Source organism: Oncorhynchus gorbuscha, linkage group LG08 (assembly GCF_021184085.1).
Source record: "Oncorhynchus gorbuscha isolate QuinsamMale2020 ecotype Even-year linkage group LG08, OgorEven_v1.0, whole genome shotgun sequence".
Lineage (NCBI taxonomy): Eukaryota > Metazoa > Chordata > Actinopteri > Salmoniformes > Salmonidae > Oncorhynchus > Oncorhynchus gorbuscha.
Window position 1 is genome coordinate 33,094,214 of NC_060180.1, and position 21,020 is coordinate 33,115,233.

General features: G+C 42.8%; 1 protein-coding gene across 4 annotated transcripts in view; it reads left to right on the forward strand.

The window, feature by feature from the left end:
• Positions 1-21,020, forward strand: part of smoc2 (SPARC related modular calcium binding 2) — a 59,861-nt gene that overhangs the window by 20,460 nt on the left and 18,381 nt on the right. For 3 of the 4 annotated variants that reach the window (XM_046359182.1, XM_046359179.1, XM_046359181.1), the window contains exons 2-7: positions 4,424-4,586; positions 10,276-10,382; positions 15,176-15,275; positions 16,249-16,293; positions 20,118-20,201; positions 20,844-20,918. In XM_046359182.1, coding sequence (XP_046215138.1) covers positions 4,424-4,586; positions 10,276-10,382; positions 15,176-15,275; positions 16,249-16,293; positions 20,118-20,201; positions 20,844-20,918 — 574 coding nt within the window. The remainder of the gene's footprint in view (positions 1-4,423; positions 4,587-10,275; positions 10,383-15,175; positions 15,276-16,248; positions 16,294-20,117; positions 20,202-20,843; positions 20,919-21,020) is intronic. The other variant, XM_046359180.1, reaches the window with a different exon arrangement.

A 21,020-nucleotide genomic window follows, 5' to 3' on the forward strand; every position in this document is an offset into this window, starting at 1 on the left:
GGTCTGCCAAGGGACGTTTCATTTATAGTATTCATTGGGGTCGGCCTGGGGCATGATTATATTTCCTCATAGTATGTTGTACCGAGTTGACTGACTGAAAGGGAACGTAATGTTATGACTATAACTACTGTTACTTGAAGGAGGGAAACGAGGTACAACACCTGTTTGGCCCGGCGTCGCCCATTCCTGGGCTCCTTGAAGAGCTGTATAAAACATTTAAAGAATGAATCCTAGCCTCACGCTTATCACCTGTGGAGGGCAGGGCCTCCAGCAAGGCATGGATATCATTGGCCTTGTCAGGCATATAATAATAATATATATAATATATGCCATTTAGCAGACGCTTTTATCCAAAGCGACTTACAGTCATGTGTGCATACATTCTACGTATGGGTGGTCCCGGGGATCGAACCCACTACCCTGGCGTTACAAGCGCCATGCTCTACCAACTGAGCTACAGATCCTTCAATCAAAGTTGTGAGAGTATGAAACCCCATAGTATATTGTACCTCGTTTCCCTCCTTCAGGGAACTATAGTTATAGCCATAACGTTATGTTCTCTGCCTAAAACATTTGTCAATGCCCTCTTGATGTTATTAGGCAGCTGAACAATGTGCCACTTATGTTATTCCTGGGTAGGTTATGTTTTTGTCATTGTACTGTGAAAGGTGTTAGACCTGTCTAGAATTGTGTTTAAATCGGAAAAGAACTTGTAGAACAATGCCTGCCTCTGGCACAAACCTATAAAAAGAAAAAAATCATGCTTTAACTTAACACATGGCCTCTATTGCCCCCTTGTCATTCACGAAACTTAGCACCTGCAAACATTTCTTTACTTAAAAAAAACCTCACATAAAAAACTACCAGCGGCCTTTCACAGATTTCTCTTTTCTTTTTTTCCCTTCTTATTTTTTACATCTTTCACAGCAATTAAACGCCTTTGCCTTTGATTGAGTTAATAGCCTGGTTAAAAAGCTGTCAATTTCTTCCCTGTCCACCATTCTGGAAACTAATGATCTCCTTTGCATCCAAGCGGTGGAGCAGGAAACCCCCGCCAAGGCGATTTAACACGTTTGTGACGGCTCTCAGCTGGGGCCCCCATTGACCGTATGGGGCCGTGGTGTGAGGGGCCTCTCGGGGCAGTAGAAGAGGGGGCACCCCAGCCCAGAAGGCCCTCATTGGGCTACAATGTGCTCTCTGCTGGAGCTTCGCCTCCAGACCACTCCATTCAATCCCAAAAAGCTGCAAAGCCAGGGGAGGTAATAGGATTTGATTTGTATGCTGGTTGGTCTAGAAAAGAAAAATCCCTCTCTCACACCCACTCCCTTTCTCAATCCCCCCTCGTTATCTTCAAACATCTCATTGCATTATTTTAGCAGATGCAAAAAGCTTCTTCCAACAGAGATTAAGGAAATAGCATAAAAAGGACACAGACTAGAAAGAGAGAGAAATGGACACATTAAAATGGTACATGAAAAGGACTCAAGCCACAACAAGTGGTCTGTCTTGCATGAATTCTCTTCTTCTCCTTCTATGAAGAAGTCGTAAGTCACAGTAGAGCGGAGGGCGGAGATATGCACTTAGCTGTAGCAGACCCACTGGGCACACACTGGTTGAATCAACATTGTTCCCACATAATTAAAAAAAATGTTAAACAACGTGGAATAGACATTGAATTGACATTTGTGCCCAGTGGGGATGCAGTGGACAATCCATCACGTTGTGGCCCAGGCCCTGTTATGGTGTGTGATGGTTGCCATGAAGTTGGAGTGATATGTCAGGGGAGTGTCAGGCCCACTGTCTGTGGTTGAAAATGATGATCTGGTCTAGGTGGGCAGCAGCAGTAGCACTCTGGTCTGTGGTGGGGCTCTGGGGCTGCTAGCCTGCTGTGGTGGGGTGGGTCTGGGTTGAAGTCTGGAGGACACACAGACTGATCATTGTCAGAGCTGATCCTGGCCCGTTACGGCTGTGGTCTTGAAGAAAGCCATTTTCTGCCCAGTCTTTCTTGCCTCCTGCCCTTTATGTGACGGGGAGCTGTGAAAGAGAGCGGCCGGGTGCATGGAGGTCACAGCTGCAGGGGAAAGCCCTAATGGGAGATGTTGTTTCTGTACGATGGGAAGGGAAGACAGTGAGGGAGGAGGGGGGGAGGAAGGAGGGAGGGGGTGAGAGAGTTCTCTGACCCAAGACTGTGGGAGACTGTCAGTCAGAAGCAGTGGTGCAGACGATCCAAGAAACTGAGAGATGAGAGACATGGAGGAAGAGAAGGGGGGTTAGGGATAGACCCCCAACACACTCAGAAATGGGCAACAAGCCCTCCTCTTTTCTTCTCGAGATGATATTCATAAATTGGATGAACATTCACATGGATGTTTTGCATAGATCAGTAAAAGAAAACCAAGACAGAGGAAGTGGGCTTAAAATATTCACTGACAATCATGTATCTCCCAATCCAGAAGATAGTATCCCAAGTGGGTAAGAGAAGGGAGAAGGAGGAGGGAAGAAAGAAAGGCTGCAGAGACTGTAGTCGTGACTCAGACACAGGGTGTGTTTGTGAAAACAGACGTGGGGCCCCTGTAGCACGTGCAAACATTTTGTTCCACCGTCTCATCTCTACTCCCTTTAGCTTCCAGATCAATGTTTTTTTTAAAGAATGACAACGCATTAGTTTAAAGGCAGCGAGGGAAGAAAAGCAAGACAGACAGAAAGACAGGGGCTTGTAAAAATATTTTATTTATTTTATTTAATCCAAGTCTTTCCTCGTGGCTCTTCTCTCTTTCTCAATGTGTTTCAACTGGCCTCTCTCTTCTGATTCCTCCCTGGGAGATTTATGATCAGAGATGACAGAGGGGGTTGTCTCCCCCGGCCATGGGCGATGCCGTGATCCAGGCTAGCGCTCTTCCAGGTGCAGTGCAGCCCCTCCAGCTCTCCTCTTCTGAGCACTGTTAGAGGCCCATCTGCTAACAACCCTAAACCCTCGGCACGTCAAGTCTCTCTTCATTTGTTACATGTCAGACAAAGCTAATTTATTTTATTAGTGATCATCCCGTCCACCTATATGGATGATGTTTCCTTTTTAATCTTTCTAGGCCCGCTGCCCTGTCATTTGATCACTAACAATGGATTTATTTGCTGTGGGTAACTTGTAGGTGTGTGTGTGTGTGTGTGTATGTGTGGGTGTGAGGGTGGGTGGGTGGGTGTGAGAGTGTTGGAGGTTACGGCTGTTCAAGAGTGTGTATACTGCATGTGTATGTGTGCGTACCTACAATGACAACTTAAACAAAAAACTGTTTGTGTTTATTGTGAGTGGTCCAATATTTACATGACTTCAGATACAATAGAATTCAAGTGTCAGGAGAGGACAGTTAAGTCCACAAACAGGCATTTACTATTTGGATTGAAATGAAAACAACACCTGCGTGTGTTCTGGAGACAGGAGAGGGCACAAAACAGTGTGTTTTCACCATTCAATCCACCTGAATATCGTACAGAACATGCAAGAATCAAGCCAACACCATGAAAACCCACACATTTGTACTCTAAGTCACACAAAACCCTCAAGACTTCTATTTTATTTAGCCACTTTCTCATTCAGTGTCTTTCCATTCATTGTAGCAGTCACAGCCTGTTGCCTGCTCCTTTGTATGGACCAGCGAGGGGGTTTCAGTTTGCGGTGGGCAGACACAATGGTTGCATTGACACAGGTGATCTGATGCGTTCAGCCAGGAGGCTGCATCGTTGTTGCTCTCTTTTCATGCCTCAGTCAAACATCCATCGGGAATCTGGAGGGATTTCAGGTGAATTCCTGCGCAGGTATTGGCACGAAAAAAAGGCAAGCAGGAAGCGTCACTCAAGTCTGATCCAGCTCCCCTCCCCCTCAACCCCCTCACCCCCGGGACAAGACAGGGCATGGCTACTCCTTGTGACTGACAAGCTTCTCCTCAGTCCTGTGATAGAGACGGTTTCATCAGGGTGTCTGTGTGGTTGTATATCAATGAGAGGACGTTATGCTTGTTTTCTTTTTACCACCAGTAACGACTAGAAAAGACTGCTAAAAAGGAACTTTCAATTACGATATTTGGTTTAGGCAATGAATGGACAGCTGTACCTTGTTGGCATAAGAGTCTCACAATATGGTTCTGCAAGGTATATGCCTATACACAGGCCCCAATTACACCGTGTATTTAGGCTACATACTGTGCATCCCTTTGAAATCACACCAGCTGCTTGAGAAGATTAAACTGTTTTGTCAGAGAGGTCAATGAAATTATTCAGTGTAATGATTTTCAACATGTTTAACACCTCTCTTATTTCTGTCCCTTTCTCCACTCTATCTTGCTCTCTGTCTTTCTGTCTCCTTTTCTCTCTACTCTCATCTTCCTTTCTGTCCATATCTCCCTCTTGCCTCTCCCTCCCTCTATCTCAGTTTCTGCGTGTGGAGCAGGATAAGGAGTGTAACATGGAGTGTACTGGTGGTCCCAGGAAGCCCCTGTGCGCTTCGGACGGCAGAACCTTCTCATCGCGCTGCGAGTTCCTCCGTGCCAAGTGCCGAGACCCCCAGCTGGAGGTCATCCGAGGGCCATGCAAAGGTCAGGCCATGAGTCACGCTTCAGCCCCGCGGAGCCTCGCAAATGAGCCCCGGGTCACAGCAGAAACTTCATTTCAGCATAATGGGGCGGCAGGGTAGCCTAGTGGTTAGAGCATTGGACTAGTAACCAAAAGGTTGCAAGTTCAAATCCCTGAGCTGACAAGGTACAAAATCTGTCATTCTGCCCCTGAAAAGACAGTTAACCCACTGTTCTGAAGCTGTCATTGAAAATAAGAATTTGTTCTTAACTGACTTGCCTAGTAAAATAAAGGTAAATTAAAAAAAATACAAATAATAATTGATTCTTTCAGCACTGGGTTGACAACTGGTGTTGACACAGGCAGGCCTATAGAGAGTATAATGTAAAGTGAATTCTGCTGGTTTGGTCTTATAGGTTTGTGTGTAGCTACTAGTCATGCATTATACAGGACAAGTTCCCAACTCCCCATCAATGTTTTAAAAGTGTTATGTTTTTTTGTTTTGGTGGTATAATAAGTCTAACTTGAGGGATGATGAAAGGATAATTGGCAGGTAAAAGTCAGTCGACGTGTAGAAGAATGAACACCATTCTAGTTTATTGCGTTGATGAAGTTCTTGAATGATTTGTATTAGATGTGTATATGTGTTGGAGGGTGTGTATCCTGCAACATTGTTCCCCCTTTGCTTTATGTTTATTTTTAAATGATTTCCTTTCCTTTCTATCCAATCACAATGTCAAACTATGGGTGAAGCATCCTCATCGATTAGAAACAGATTTTTTTATCCTCCGTCTGATGGAACAGAATAAATGATGTGCCTGGTGTCTGAATGAAATGCCTTGACAAGAGTTAATGGGGTCGTTTTCATTATATAGATTATATATGCATGCTAGCATAGACATATATGGGACCGATGGCAGATTTGGGATGAAAAGTGTAATGCAATCAGAACCCAACAAGGTCAAGCAGCTCACAGACCCACTCATTGTGCGAGTGGTGGTAGGAAGACCCCATAGAATCCTAGCACCCCCAATTCTGCACCTCCTACTCCTTTGCTGCACTCACTAGAAAGTAACAGGGGAGGATTGCGGGCAGGGGCGGACTTGGACAAAAATTCGGCCCTGACATATTATCCACACCTGCCCACATCAATGCGCGGGCCACCAACTCACCTTTGTTTGCCTCCCTGTTGTGCTCTCTATCTATCTTGACATCTTCAATCCTGTCACATTGTGCCTCTTTTTGAATGTCTGCTTAAGCTGTATACATTACAAATGCCAAGCTAACGACTTAGGCTATATTGCAAATTAGTGCGCTGTTATCTGTTCCCCTGAACAACACCTACCTTAAGTTTTAATTACTATTACAGGGCTCCAGACTAATATTTTACCCTGGTGTCACTCATGACTTGAGTCCGACAAAATCATGGGGCTGGTGCCACCAACTGTAGAAGATAGTGGCACCAGCCCCATGATTTTGTCGGACTCAAGTCATGAGTAATCATCTTATAAAATAGTTAATCATTCTTTATTAGGAAGTGTAATAAATGGACTACTAATGTATTCAAGACATAAGTTGTTCAATCTAACACATCCAAGCAGGAATGCATGATTCAATTTATTATTAACCTAATAAGGTGATTGTCATGAATTTTCGGGTTGACAATTAGACTATAGTTGCTATATTTTTACTGTCAAAATAGGACTCCAGAATTTCAAGATTTATTTTGTGTTCAATAGAGATGAATTACGTACATCTTTATGTACACTAACTAATATCAGGATATTAACATTTGGGGTTCAACACCTGAGGAAGTGAAAGCTCAAACTATGCACAACCAATTCATAACATATTGCACAGATTGGATTTGTAACATATCAGATGAATTGCAAAATGCATGATCCACCAGTAAATGTAATGTCCTAAAAAAACACACAGCTGTAGGCTATTACCCATGAGACCTATATATGCCTATGACCGCGCGGCACTCCAAATCTCAAAGCCATATCAAATATCTTGGTTGTAAAATAGATGCTATTGAGTGGAATATTGAGAGTTGAGAAATGTAAATGATTCCTACAGAAAGCGGAGACCCTCCTCTCTGACAGGGACAAAGCATCCAAAGCTGTGTTTTTTTGCATTTTGAAATGTTAAACGACCAGAACAAATGTTTCACTCGAGCTCATGGAGGGAGAGGAGAGTGGCTCCCTCATCACAGCAGCAGGCTCCAGTGAAACAAGCACAGCGGCAATTCATCTCTATTGAACACAAAATAAATCTTGAAATTCTGGAGTCCTATTTTGACAGTAAAATATAGCAACTATAGTCTAATGGGCACTTTCATTACAGAAATTATGAAGATAATGCACTTTACTCTTTGACCAATTCATGGTTTTAGTCGCCCAAAAAAACAGGACGTTTTGAGTGAGTTGACAATGTATAATGTGCTCTTTCCGCATTTATAGGTACCTTTTAAAAATGTTTTATGATCCATGATCTTGGCTGCCTAATTGATGACAGAGTCGGAGCAGATCTCTTTGCTGATGCCGCGTTTGACTTTGAATGTGAGTTTGCGTGACCTCAGCTCAGTCAGAGAACCGAGCCGGCCGTTGCCCACTGAGCAGCCAAAGGCTCATTATAGATTAATTTAACAAAGAAATTGTGCAAAAATCGTAATAAAAAAAAAATATTAACAGGCTTAAGGGCCATGTCACCTTTTATATAAAAAATATATTTTAGGGGTGTCAATTCCGACAAACCCACCCCCAAAAATAATTGTCCAGCCCATCTGGCATTTGTCAGAATTGCCAGATGGCCAATCTGCCCTGCTGCAAAAAAAGAAAATACGTAACATGACAGAAAACAATTTTTTGCATTTATGCTTGTGCTGAGTTGCCACGGCAACTGCTTTGAGCGGGACATCTGGATGTGGCCAACAAAGAAAGGCAGGAGAGAGAATGGAGGATTCCAGCTAGGAGGGCTGAAAGGGACAAGGGTCCATGAAAGTCCTATTGTATGAGTAAATAACATAGATGCTGGGGAGTCTAAAACCCCATCCATTCCTTGGGGCAAGACACACAAAGTGACTTTTCCAGGCTGAAGCCCAGGCCAGTCGGGACCAGAAATAACCCAGAGGTCAGCAGAGACTAGGGGGCATTGGAAGCACAGAGTTGGGTTTGTGCATTCGGGATGGCGGGTAAGGCGAGACTGGCACCACATTTGTTTTCTATCACAAAGCAGAGCTCAGATGATTCAACTGTCCTGTCATTTTTTCCAGTCGTCGGGTATTTGGTTGGAGCCCCCTAGTGAAGGACGAGAGGTTTGTTTTTTTTCCACTGAAGCTAACTTTAAGTCCCTGTTTCCCTCCCTCCGGAACATTGTCTTGCCTTGCCCCCTCTTCCACGCCCGTGACAGTGGTGCACACACACACACAAACACTCAGGCTGAAATAAACCAGCACGCTTTCTCTCCTTCTCCCTCTAATGGACGAGCAACAAAGAGCCAGCGACAAAGAGCCTCCTCACCAGACTGGAGACAACTTTTAAACGTTTTAGCATGCGTCATTGTTTTCACTTGATTCGAACCAGCCAGGTTTGCATTATGGGTAATGTGTCACACATAGTAATAGTCAGCTGTGGCATCAACACACATTTAACATTTACATTTAAGTCATTTAGCAGACGCTCTTATCCAGAGCGACTTACAAATTGGTGCATTCACCTTATGACATCGAGTGGAACAGTCACTTTACAATAGTGCATCTAAATCTTAAAGGGGGGGGGGTGAGAGGGATTACTTATCCTATCCTAGGTATTCCTTAAAGAGGTGGGGTTTCAGGAGTCTCCGGAAGGTGGTGATTGACTCCGCTGTCCTGGCGTCGTGAGGGAGTTTGTTCCACCATTGGAAGGGCCAGAGCAGCGAACAGTTTTGACTGGGCTGAGCGGGAGCTGTACTTCCTCAGTGGTAGGGAGGCGAGCAGGCCAGAGGTGGATGAACGCAGTGCCCTTGTTTGGGTGTAGGGCCTGATCAGAGCCTGGAGGTACTGAGGTGCCGTTCCCCTCACAGCTCCGTAGGCAAGCACCATGGTCTTGTAGCGGATGCGAGCTTCAACTGGAAGCCAGTGGAGAGAACGGAGGAGCGGGGTGACGTGAGAGAACTTGGGAAGGTTGAACACCAGACGGGCTGCGGCGTTCTGGATGAGTTGAAGGGGTTTAATGGCACAGGCAGGGAGCCCAGCCAACAGCGAATTGCAGTAATCCAGACGGGAGATGACAAGTGCCTGGATTAGGACCTGCGCCGCTTCCTGTGTGAGGCAGGGTCGTACTCTGCGGATGTTGTAGAGCATGAACCTACAGGAACGGGCCACCGCCTTGATGTTGGTTGAGAACGACAGGGTGTTGTCCAGGATCACGCCAAGGTTCTTAGCGCTCTGGGAGGAGGACACAATGGAGTTGTCAACCGTGATGGCGAGATCATGGAACGGGCAGTCCTTCCCCGGGAGGAAGAGCAGCTCCGTCTTGCCGAGGTTCAGCTTGAGGTGGTGATCCGTCATCCACACCATCCACTATAGCTCCTGACAGGGCAATCTGATCTGAGGCCATTACCATAAGAGAAGAAAAATAGGACCCATTTTTACATCCAGGAACCCTTAAAGGCCAGGAGAGAAAAAATAAGTGACCAGAATCTAAACTGTTTTGGAGTGGGGTTTAAAGAGAGGGAGGGAAAGAGAATGAGAGAGATGGAGTGGGGTCTAGAGAATGGGGTTGAGAGAGATAGAGAGATAGAGAGAGAGAGAGGATGCTGTGGGGTTTAGAGTGTGAAGAGATGGAGTAGGGTTTAGAGAGAAAGGAAGAGGTGGACATCCCAACGTTCCGACCTTCCAGAATTTTTTTCCCGTGCATCAGCCCTTTTCTGAGCTAGGCCAAGACTGGAATGTACTCCAGGAGAAAGAGGGAAAGTGATCTGTCCAGCCCCGTAATGGCTTTACCACTTGGCCATTGGACTGGCTGGTGCAGAGGCCTGTCTGCTACTAATAGATGGCGATGTTGGTTCGATTCCCAGCCACACAAGACACAAGAATCTGCAACTTCCGAAACAGATTTTATTATTTCCCCTCTGTCTTAGTCTTTCTTTCTCTTTCCTCTCTTCATAATATGAATATGTGATTCCATGTCTCCCTCTGTCTTTTAACCATATTTATTGTCTTTGCTTTTTAGTGAATGTCATAAAACTCACAAGTTTTTTTAACTAGTGGATTTTAACAGAGTATTTGAAGCCTACATGTAGATATGACTAGCTGGATTCTTGTTGAGGTTGAGTGTGTCCGCTCTTGCTGGACATGCAATGATTGTTATGGTTTCTGTTGCCCAGACAGTAGGGCTGCAATTCAATTCATAGCGCAGTGCACTGAACAGCCAATGTGCACTGAACAGCCAATGGCATTTTCCCCGATGTTCGTGTGTATCACATTCATGGTAAGCGCTGGAAATGTGGGCTCAATCGGAAATTACCTTAAGTCAATTACCTTACCTTATGTCAAGCATGGATTGGATTGAATTCCAGCCTAGTTGTTTTTATAAACAGTGTTTTATAGACATATGATTGGTTGAGATATTATATTGTTTATTATATGATTGGTTGGATTATTATTTAGTTTAGTATATGATTGGTTGGATTATTGGACGTGTGATGATTATGATGTCTGTGCTTCAGATACATCCAGATGTGTGGCAGAGAAGAAGTACACGGAACAGCAGGCCAAGAAGCTCTTCCCTCAGGTGTTTGTACCTGTCTGCAACCCAGATGGAACATACAGCGAGGTAAGATAGAGTGCAATTATAGGAGCTAGATCAGCATTTCTCAATCATCTCCTCGAGTACCCCCAGCCATTTCAAGTATTTTATATATTTTAACATTCACTTTTTTAGTCATTTAGCAGACACTCTTTTCCAGAGTGATTTACATGAGCAATTTGGGTTTATTGCATTGCTCAAGGGAACATCAACATATTTTTCCACCTTGATTTGAACCAGCAACCTTTTGGTTACTGGTACAGCATGCTTACCTGCTAGGCTATAAATTCCAGAACTTAATCAGGTGTGTTAGTTCTGTTTATCAAATATGTAGAATCACTGGGGACACTCGAGGACAGGTTTGGGAAACACTGATAATGTAGATTGGATTTGAATTATTTGGTATTTTTGACAAGGCCGTCAGTCACCTTGTGCACTTAAAGGCTTAAGAAATTAATTGAGAATAAAACTTAACTTATTGTGAAAAAAGCAATATAAAACAAAACAGATTAGCAGTTCAAAGATTCTAAAAACAACCTTACGGTTCAAGAACATACCTGTTTTACACTTTGGGTTGAGCAATTAACTATTTAGGTACACTTGGGAGTGCGGCCTGCCATGCAAATCTTAACCAATCTCATTTAACACACAGTTGAAACAATTAACCAAACAATTAACTGCATGAGGTGATACTTATTGTCTCATGTCAATCAAACAAGTCCCCAGGCTATGTGCGCTAATTACTCAATTTGGTAGTTCTGCTGTCTGTAAAGAAATTAACAGGCTGTTGGTTCTGCTGCTACAATTGGTAGTGTGCAGCATGCTCCTATCATTTGTGCTGCAAGGCAGCTGTCCCGAGTTAGCGGGCATGATTGAATTCCAAACCCAACCCTCAAATATCCCAGGAAATCAGCAATGTCATTTTCAAAAAAAAATTGTTTTGGAAAATACTTAGTGACCAAAATTATCCCACTACTTACAGTTGTTAGTCAATTTTGGGACTAGAATTGATATGACTACTACCGATGCCACAGTTAATTTATCTAGTCGTTTATTTTATTGTTCAGCTGTTCTAAATATGGAAGGATTTGAATGAATCAATACAAAACAAACACACTTGCTCTTAAATAACATGCATACTTTAAGACTACACGGGCTCTAGTACCAGAGCCTTTCCTTCACTTCTGAAATGTTTTGTTTTAAGAGCATCTTAAAGAGTATTGCTGTAATGAAAAGTGATACGAATTAAATCTGTACACAGGCAACCCAATGCTGATATGTTGCCATTAATTGGTCTTTCTACCCATCAGATCAGAAAATTGGACAAATTATCAGGCTGCTTGTGTAAACACAGCTAGGGAGTCTGCTGCCAATACAGTTAAGTTTTGAAGGCCTTGAAATCATCCAGTACACAGCCAATAAACACATCTATTTGCAGTTCCCCATTTAGCCTCAAGAGGACAGCCCCCTGACTTTATCTAAGTCTTCTTGTAGTTCCCCTTTTGGTATATCGGCAACTGCGGGAGTGCCTCCACTGCACTCCCAGAACACTGCAGCCTAGGCACAGAGGGCAGCAGGTAGCCCTTAAGAGTGGTGGGCGAGTAATCAAAAGGTCACTGGTTTGAATCTCCAAGCCAAATAGGTGAAAAATCTGTCGATATGCCCTTGAGCAAGGCACTAAACCCTAACTGCACCTGTAATTCGCTCTGGATAATAGAGTCTGCTAAATGACTGAAATGTAAAATGGAACGGCTGTACTCCTCAGCAGGAGCAGAACCGCTTCCCCTTCTCACGGGTCTTCCATGCTGGTCCTCCAGAGGATACACACCAGTTGCCACCCACCCACATCCTGTTGAATTATGGCTTGGTGCTGGTAAACGATGGCCTTGACATTGCTTGCTCTTGCAAAAACATCTCAGTTTAAAGCCTTCTACAAAAAAGCCCCCAAAACCGCTAGGGGTAAATATCCAACCACTGCCTCCATACGTGACAAGGCTGGCCATCCCCTCAAAATAAACTGAGAATAAAACTTTTTTTAAAGTGTTTGAGCAAGCTAAAACAAACCAGATTGCCGGTAAAAAAAAGAACATACTGAACACTTTTCAGAACATACTGAATATACCTGTAATATACTCTGGTTTGAGCAATTACCTAATTGGGTACACCTGGAATGTGACCTGCCATGCAAAACTAGCCAATCTGCTCATTTAAAACACAATTTAAACAATTAACTACATGAGGTGATACTGATAGAAAGCACTTAAATATGGAAGTATTGGAATGACGAATGAATTAATCAATTCAAAATATACGACCGACCTGGGCCCGGTTTCCTGATAGCGATGGAACTTAGGCTTGCAAGTGTTTTAACGATGCCCCTTTCCTACAATGGCTGAAAATGTAACATGTGTTTCCCAAAACACCATGCAGAGAGAACGGCTGTTAAGTGGAGCATGTGTCGATACTGATAGAATCGAAAGAAAGACAGTTAAAATCCATTAAAATCTTACCTTAACATTATAATTATTTCACAATACTGATGATGGATAAGCTCCTAGAGAGATATTATCACCTACGGATGCAAATATTGAGGCAGCTTATTCTAACGCATCCCCAATTTTTTTTTTTTTACCTTTATTTAACCAGGCAAGTCAGTTAAGAACACATTCTTATTTTCAATGACGGCCTGGGAACAGTGGGTTAACTGCCTGTTCAGGGGCAGAATGACAGATTTGTACCTTGTCAGCTCAGGGGTTTGAACTCACAACCTTCCGGTTACTAGTCCAACGCTCTAACCACTAGACTACTCTGCCGCCCCAATAAAAATACTCAATCACCGATTTGGCACATTATTGCGCACCTGTTACGATACACATCATGAAATTACAGACAGTAGCCTAAAAGCATTGGGACTCAATTGATTGAACATGAAATGTATTTCAATATTTCCTACTGTTTATATTTTAATGCAGTCATCTCAGTTTTCACTTGAATCATCTTTCTATACATCGCTTGCTTGTATCAATAAACGGTCATACGAAAATGTATCACCTTTTAGCCAGGTACATTTCTATGGCAAAGAATCCTTCAGAACTAACCTGCTGCGGGGCAGGCTAACTCACAGTTAACTCCACTTACCCTGAATGAAATGAAATAACTTGCCCATGGATTGATTTTTCATCATTGTCTCAATGAAGAGTTCGGCGTTCGACTAGCATGTGCGACATGCATGCATAGTTACAAGCCTGCTAGAGGCTTGTAACTATACGAGCAATATCCACAATTGTAGTATGGATGAAGCCGGAGCTCGAATGTGAAGTTAACTGATGCTGATTAGCTTTACAAAACCCTAAGTAGATCTAGATTGCTTCGTAGGATACCCCTATGAAGTTATCAGTGGTCACAGAGAGATCTGTAAACCATGTGATTCTATGTTTAGCGGAAATCTTCTTTGTATACATTTATGTAAACTCACTTTTGTACATCGCCTTGGTCCGTACAATTGACCGTATATTAGCACCCCAAAAACGTAATACTTCCAGATCAACTATAATGTCAATACCATTGTAAAGCACACTTTCTCCCCTTTCCAACAAAATAAATGACATGACCTAAATGCTGCCCGTTTCTGCATAATTCAAGACGGCAATGAGCCCCGTCGGGTCTTTTTAAAAATGGAGGGTGGGGAAGCGAAACTAATAGTGAGAAGGAGAGATGTGAGGGAAAATGGCCTTTTTTCACTCAATCTGTCCAATTTATCACCTTATTGTCTCTAAAATGTAAATACAACACTATAAAGAGTTTATATAATGTGTGATTACATACCTATTTGAAGGTTTGTGTTGAATTTGAATCTGGTTTTTAGGACGGTGCTAAAGTGATCTTCAGAAGTAAACCGTTTTTTTGAGAGTCGTGATCGCTGGCAGTGACGACGCACTGTCCATTTCTTGTTTTTAAACGATGAGAGAAGTGCTACACTTGGTGGAGAGAGATTGTAAGACAGAAATAGTTGCTTTATGCGTGCTGTACGTTACGGCACGATGTAATGGAGGGTCAGTTTTTTCAACTTTTCTCCAATACTATAGAGTCATTACCATGTCAATCAACACTTAAATAGAAACATAGTTAATACCCCAGATTTGGAAGTCAACACAGTCGCTACAGTCCCATTAGTTTTCTTTGCGGCCTCGTTTGAATGTCGCGGTAGCTCACATTTGTACGGAATGGTTGCAAGACGAAAATTAATCTAACGACACACTTAGCTGTTCTACGAGCGGTCTGAGGCAGGCGTTAGATTACGAGAATTTCTAAGTGCAACGTTAATAACATTGGTCTTGGGAAACAGTTTGGAGATTTAACGATTCTCCTACGAAGTTCTAACGATGAACTTAGCCTTAAGATGCCTTTGGGAAACCAACCCTGCTCTTAGTGCGATACTTTGGGATTTTGGCAATAGGGTCTCTGTGTCCAGTATGAAGGGAGTTAGAGTTAGTTTCGCAAGCCAATGCTAACTAGCATTAGCGCAATGAGATAACCATAGACTTCGAGTCACTGCACTAATATTAGTTAGCAATTGTGCTAACTAGTTAGCAACTTCCTTCAAACTGCAAGTAGAGACATAAAAATGTTATTCACAAGTTCAACTGACTGGGGAAGTAGATAAAGGGCCTCATTGCCAAAATCCCAAAGTATCCCTTTAAATAACTATACTTTAAAATACTCCAATGTCTCGCGTGAAGGAGTTTTTCCTTCAGCGTTATCTTGTCTATGTGACATGTTATCCTGTGCTGAGCTCTTATGCCATGCTGTGTTGGTTACAGGTGCAGTGTCATAGTTACACAGGCTACTGTTGGTGTGTCACGCCCAATGGCCGTCCTATCAGTGGCTCAGCCGTGGCCAATAAGAAGCCCCGATGCCAAGGTAGGTACACTCCTCCCAACCTGGGTCCTTTTTGTTATATATTTTTTTGTTAGAAACCATCTAGTTGTTACTTATATTCTGTGTGTGCATGTCTGTGTACGTGTCTACTTGCACAATTGTGTATGTGTAAATGTGTTAATTTTAGGGCACTTTTTGGTTACAATGTTGTCGCAATGTTGTTGTTGATTGATCAGTTGCTGACAGTGGAGAACCACATCCAAATATTACAGTAATGATGTGTATTGTAATTTAGCTTTAGCAGCATGTAGCTGAGTAACAATGACAATGCTTGCTCAATCCACTTACGTAGGGAAACAACTTGACATTCTTTTGATTGTGAGACATATTTGTGTGGACCACCATTTATGCCCTTCCCTATGGGAACGTCAGGATCCAGCAGACCTTGGGCTTTGAGGGTTAGGTGTGCATCCCAAATGTCACTCTTTTCCCTATGGAGCACAGTTATTTGGACCAGGGTCCATAAGGGCTATTCAGCATAATGGGAATAATGTGCCATTTAGGACGCAACCTAGGAGTCCGAGGATGTTGCTCAATTCATGGGCTACATGGTGTAAATAGGCCCAGCAGAAAATCCTGTAGTGGAGTTGAGCAACAAACTTAAACTGTACGGAATGTGAGCGTTCCTGGATAAAAGAGTCTGCCAAACAATCAAATAACCAATGCCACATGTCCCTATATTTTCCCTCTTTGGAGCTCAATTGGAAGTCAGTGTGATTTCAGTTGTGAGGCAACTACAGAGATCTCAGGGTGTGGGTTTGGGTTTGCAGTCCATGTTGGTGTCACAGTAGGAGGCCAATGATTGAAAGCATGGCGGATATAGGAGCCACTGGTTGATGTACTTAGGACTCTTGGGTCATGTTCATTAGGCACCAAATGAAAAAAAACTGACTAAAACAGAGAGTGACTACCTGGACTTGTCCAATAAGAAAAGCTAACTGCTTTCTATTTTCAGGGTCAAAACATGAGAGAGCTAGCACAAGAGAACCCGGAAAAGCAGGTAAGTACCTTGACAATAACATGATCAAACTGTTATTTTTGGTACATTTTATGTGTGTCTATAGTGGGTGTGCATTCATCCGTGAGTGAGTGCATGTGTGTGCTTGTGTGCATGCACCTGTGTGTATTTGAATCTGTAATATATGTACATCATACAGGATGGTCACCTGTTATAGCTTGCCTTTTCAATATTTTGACAATTGAAAGAGTGCGAGAGAGCAGCCTCAGGGCTGGAATAAAAGACAGCTTGTTACACAGTAACTAGGCCAGAGAAGAGAGGCTGTGTTTGGCTTGTATAAAGTTTACTCCCAGCAGCTAGACTAAAGGGATTTTCACACTACTGAGCCAAACCAAGTCAAGCCAAGCCAAACTGTACTGAGCTGGGCTGGTTACGCATCCACCATAGTTGCTGGAACCATAATGAAAAAGACCATGTGGAAAGAAATATCAAGCCTATAAACTTTGATTCGGGGTCGGCACAATATTGTGAAAAGGGCATCAGACCCCATTGCCTTTTTGCTTGTCTTTACCAGAAACCAGACAACGATATTGAAGGGCCCTCAGAGTGGCAGAACTCACCAACTTAACTCATCAACACAAATAATTGTATTTCCTTTCAGCAGCAGTGTCCTCAGAAACAACAGATACAATAATTTTCTCAGTCCTCCCTAACATTTTACCTCCTTTATCCTCTGACTCTCTCTCTCTCTACCTCACAACTGAGTTTCATTTTAAGGGCATGCTGATTTGAAATCCTGTGAATCCTGTGAAGGATGTTGTTAATTGGGGGGAGGTTTCCGATTGATTCCAGGACGCGGTGTCGTGATATTCTTTGCTGTGTGACATTTATGTCTGCACCTCTTTTCAGTTAACAGCTTAAACCTAGAGAATGTATGTTGTTTGAGCCCAGCCAAGTCATTACCCATACTGTAGGTCAGCTGTTATTAGAGTCAGAGAAAATGCAAATGCAGAGGCCAGAGAAAGAGTGCATCCTAAATGGCACCATTTTCTCTATGTAGTGCACTACTTTTGGTCAAAGTAGTGCACTACATAAGGAATAGGGTGCCATTTAGGGTGCACACAGAGAGTATAGTTCAGCTTGATTTGGTTGGATAAACAGGATGGTTGAAACTAGAATAAACCATAGATTTTTGGTTTCCCGACACTGAAAATAGCTTTGATTCGGCAAGAGATCCATCGATATCTACGCCTCCTTAGACGGCCTCATCAACTGTTTGTTATTAGAAACAAACATCAAAGTTGGAACCAGATATCTTCCATAATTAACACCGTCCACATTTATCATGGGACTTGCGGACTTAATTTAAAGGTCCAATGCAGCTGTTTTTATCTCAAATAACATCTGGGTAATAATTAAGTACCTTACTGTGATTGTTTTAGATTAAAAAGGTAAAAAAAGAAACAAAAATAGCTTATTAACAATATCATATGTTGCTCTGATGGAAAAACTCAACCGCCTCGCTTCCATGGCCCACAGATCCTTCCAGCTGATCTTCCTCTTCTCCACACTGTCCCATCGAGTCCACTGTCCCTGTTTGGAAAGAGAGACTGCCTTGGCCCACCTTGCAGCCTCTTCCTCATGGCGTACTTCCTGCACTACCATCTTCCGCCGCTCTGGTGCAGTGGCCTTACTCCAAGCAGCACAGCTAGTTAGCCCAAGGCCTCCTCTCCCTTGCTGAACATGACCCACAATGTCAGCATGTCTGAGGGCTGCTGTTGCCTCCTGGACTGCTTTTCCTGGCCTCCATTTGCGCCCAGTTGCCAAGGTCGGCACGTTGTTGCTCACCACTGGGTCTCGAGATTCATTCAGTGTCATCTGGAGCCTGGTTTTTGCACACTTGAATTCCTCTGTTAGACTGGTGAGGGGCAGCTTGAGGACACCATCTCCATAGAGGCCTATGGTGGTAAGGCATCGTGGAACTCCGAGCCACTTCTTTAAGTAGCCTGTGTGTCCTCTTTCCATCTTCTCCACTGTACTGCCAAATTCTCTAAAATGACAATGGAGGTGGCTTATGGTAGAGAAATTCATATTAAATCATCTGGCAACAGCTTTGGTGGACATTCCTGCAGTCAGCATGCCAATTGCACTCTGCCTCCAAACTTGAGACATCCGTGGCATTGTGTTTTGTGACAAAATTGCACATTTTAGAGTGTCTTTTTCTTGTCCCCAGCACGAGGTGCACCTGTGTAATGATCACTCTGTTTAATCAGCTTCTTGATATCCATTTACATTACATTTAAGTCATTTAGCAGACGCTCTTATCCAGAGCGACTTACAAATTGGTGCATTCACCTTATGACATCCAGTGGAACAGCCACTTTACAATAGTGCATCTAAATATTTTAAGGGAGGGGGGTGAGAAGGATTACTTTATCCTATCCTAGGTATTCCTTAAAGAGGTGTCAGGTGTCAGGTCACCTGTCAGGTGGATGGATTATCCTGGCAAAGGAGAAATGCTCACTAACAGGGATGTAAACACATTTGTGCACAACGTGAGAGAAATACACCTTTTGAGCATATGGAAAATTACTAGGATCTTTTATTTCAGCTCATAAAGCACTTTACATGTTGCGTTTTATATTTTTGTTCAGTATAAAATACAGCTAAATCTAGTTTTTGACTGCATTCATACATATTTCATACACATTCTGAAAAATTGGTCACTGAAGACTGACAGTAACTAATGCTGTGTAACAACAAATGGCATGTGATTTTCCTACTGGACACAAAAAAAGGAATTACAGCCATAAAAACCTTACAAAATAATGTTTATTAGAGGTTTATGTTAAATCCAAGTCATAAATATGACTTCCTTTGTAGAATCTCATTTCCTGTGTAGTGCTATGACTTCCTGTGCATTTCTGAATTAATTTGTAACTGAAGGCTGACAGGGTTCAAGTGAATTCAATCCCAAAAGCTTTATTGTCCATACGATGGAACATTCTTCAATCTCTCTAGTTCCCATAAGCCTGTGTCCCCAGTCAGTCCCCACAGTGGTTGAGCCCTCCTCTGTGACCTGCTGTGAGGTTACCCACACCTGTGCTTTACACTAACGAGCCAGAACCCAACTAACCCCTTTCCCAGTCCTCCCTTCCACCCCCCTCAAAATCAAACAAACAAACAGAGCCTAAACAAACACCAAGCCCAACCCTAACCCTCTTGTTAATTGATTCATCTGGAACATGTGTGCGCCTGGATGTTGCATATTTCTCTGGTTGGGCCTTGCACGCCTTCTCCTCTCCTTGCTCCTGTTCTTCAGCTGGCGGGACACACATGCACGTACGCACATGAACGTATGCACGCACACAAACTCATGCATTCCCCACATGCAGATCCACAGAGGGATGGAGAAGTGTATACCACAGAGTAGTTTCAGCCTTTAGCAACGTTCACATCCCTTCTCATTAACTTTGGGTTAGGTCCTAAATAAGTGTACTGTATGTAGGGCTGCATCCTAGCTTGAGATGTACTGTATACATATGTAACTTTCCCTTACATTTTCCATTGATCAAAGGGGATGGTGTGGGTGTCTGAAGTTAGATATGGGTATTATGTGTCTTTGAATAGCCACTAACATTTTTTAATGATGATGAGTATTATTGAAGCTCTGCAATCTTGATGTCCAACTATGACCACTATATGTACTGTACATCCACTGACACCTTGAGTGCATCTCATCTCCTCTATCACCCCTCTCACTCTTTCAATCCTCTAGTCTCTCTACCTCTCTTGGCCGGGCAATGTGCAAATCTGTAATGGTTGATTTAGTGTTGTAAAAATCTAGCGTACACTCTCAATTGTAGTTTCCTTGCAAATCTTTTCCATTCTAAACACAGATGAGTCAGCTGGCCTAGTGGGGGAGCCGAATTCCCCGACAGATGAGGAAGGTGAGCTCTTCTTCTTCCTTTCTGGGCCCTGTTCGATTAGTTCAGAAATGCGTCCTTCCTTACTCACCTTCAAGTAATAACAAATCTGAATTGGTTGGGTACTTTAAATAATTCCACTTTAATACTGTTTACGTATCTTACATTACTCATATCACATGTATATACTGTATTTTATACCATCTACTGCACCTTGCCTAGGTAGTTGTTGGGGAATTGTTAGATTACTTGTTAGATATTACTGCACTGTCGGAACTACAAGCACAAGCATTTCGCTACACTCGCATTAACATCTGCTAACCAATACAATTTGATTTGATAAAATAAATAAATTAGTAACCTTGTTTTCACCTCAACAATACAAGAAAGGACATTTCTTCAGTATTCGAAAAGGGTCAAGATAGTTTCTGAACTGGGCGCGGCAGGTTGCGTAGTGGTCAGAGTGTTGGACTAGTAACTGAAAGGTTGCAAGATTAATTCCCTGAGCTGACAAGGTAAAAATCTGTTCCTAGGCTGTCATTGAAAATAAGAATTGGTTCATAACTGACTTGCCTAGTTAAATAAAGGTACAATAAAGGTACATTTAAAAAAAAATAATTGTGATGGATAATGTGTGTTTGATTGAATTCTGTAATCTTCTTTCAGACATCATTTCTCAGTACCCCACCCTCTGGACAGAGCAGGTCCGCAGCCGGCAGAACAACAGGACCAGAACACAATGTGAGTTCAAGAGGCATTTCTACCTATCCAATGATTGTTTTTTAGATTGCATTGTGAACTGAATTGATGAAGCTCTTGCTCTTTAGTTTATTTTAAAAATAG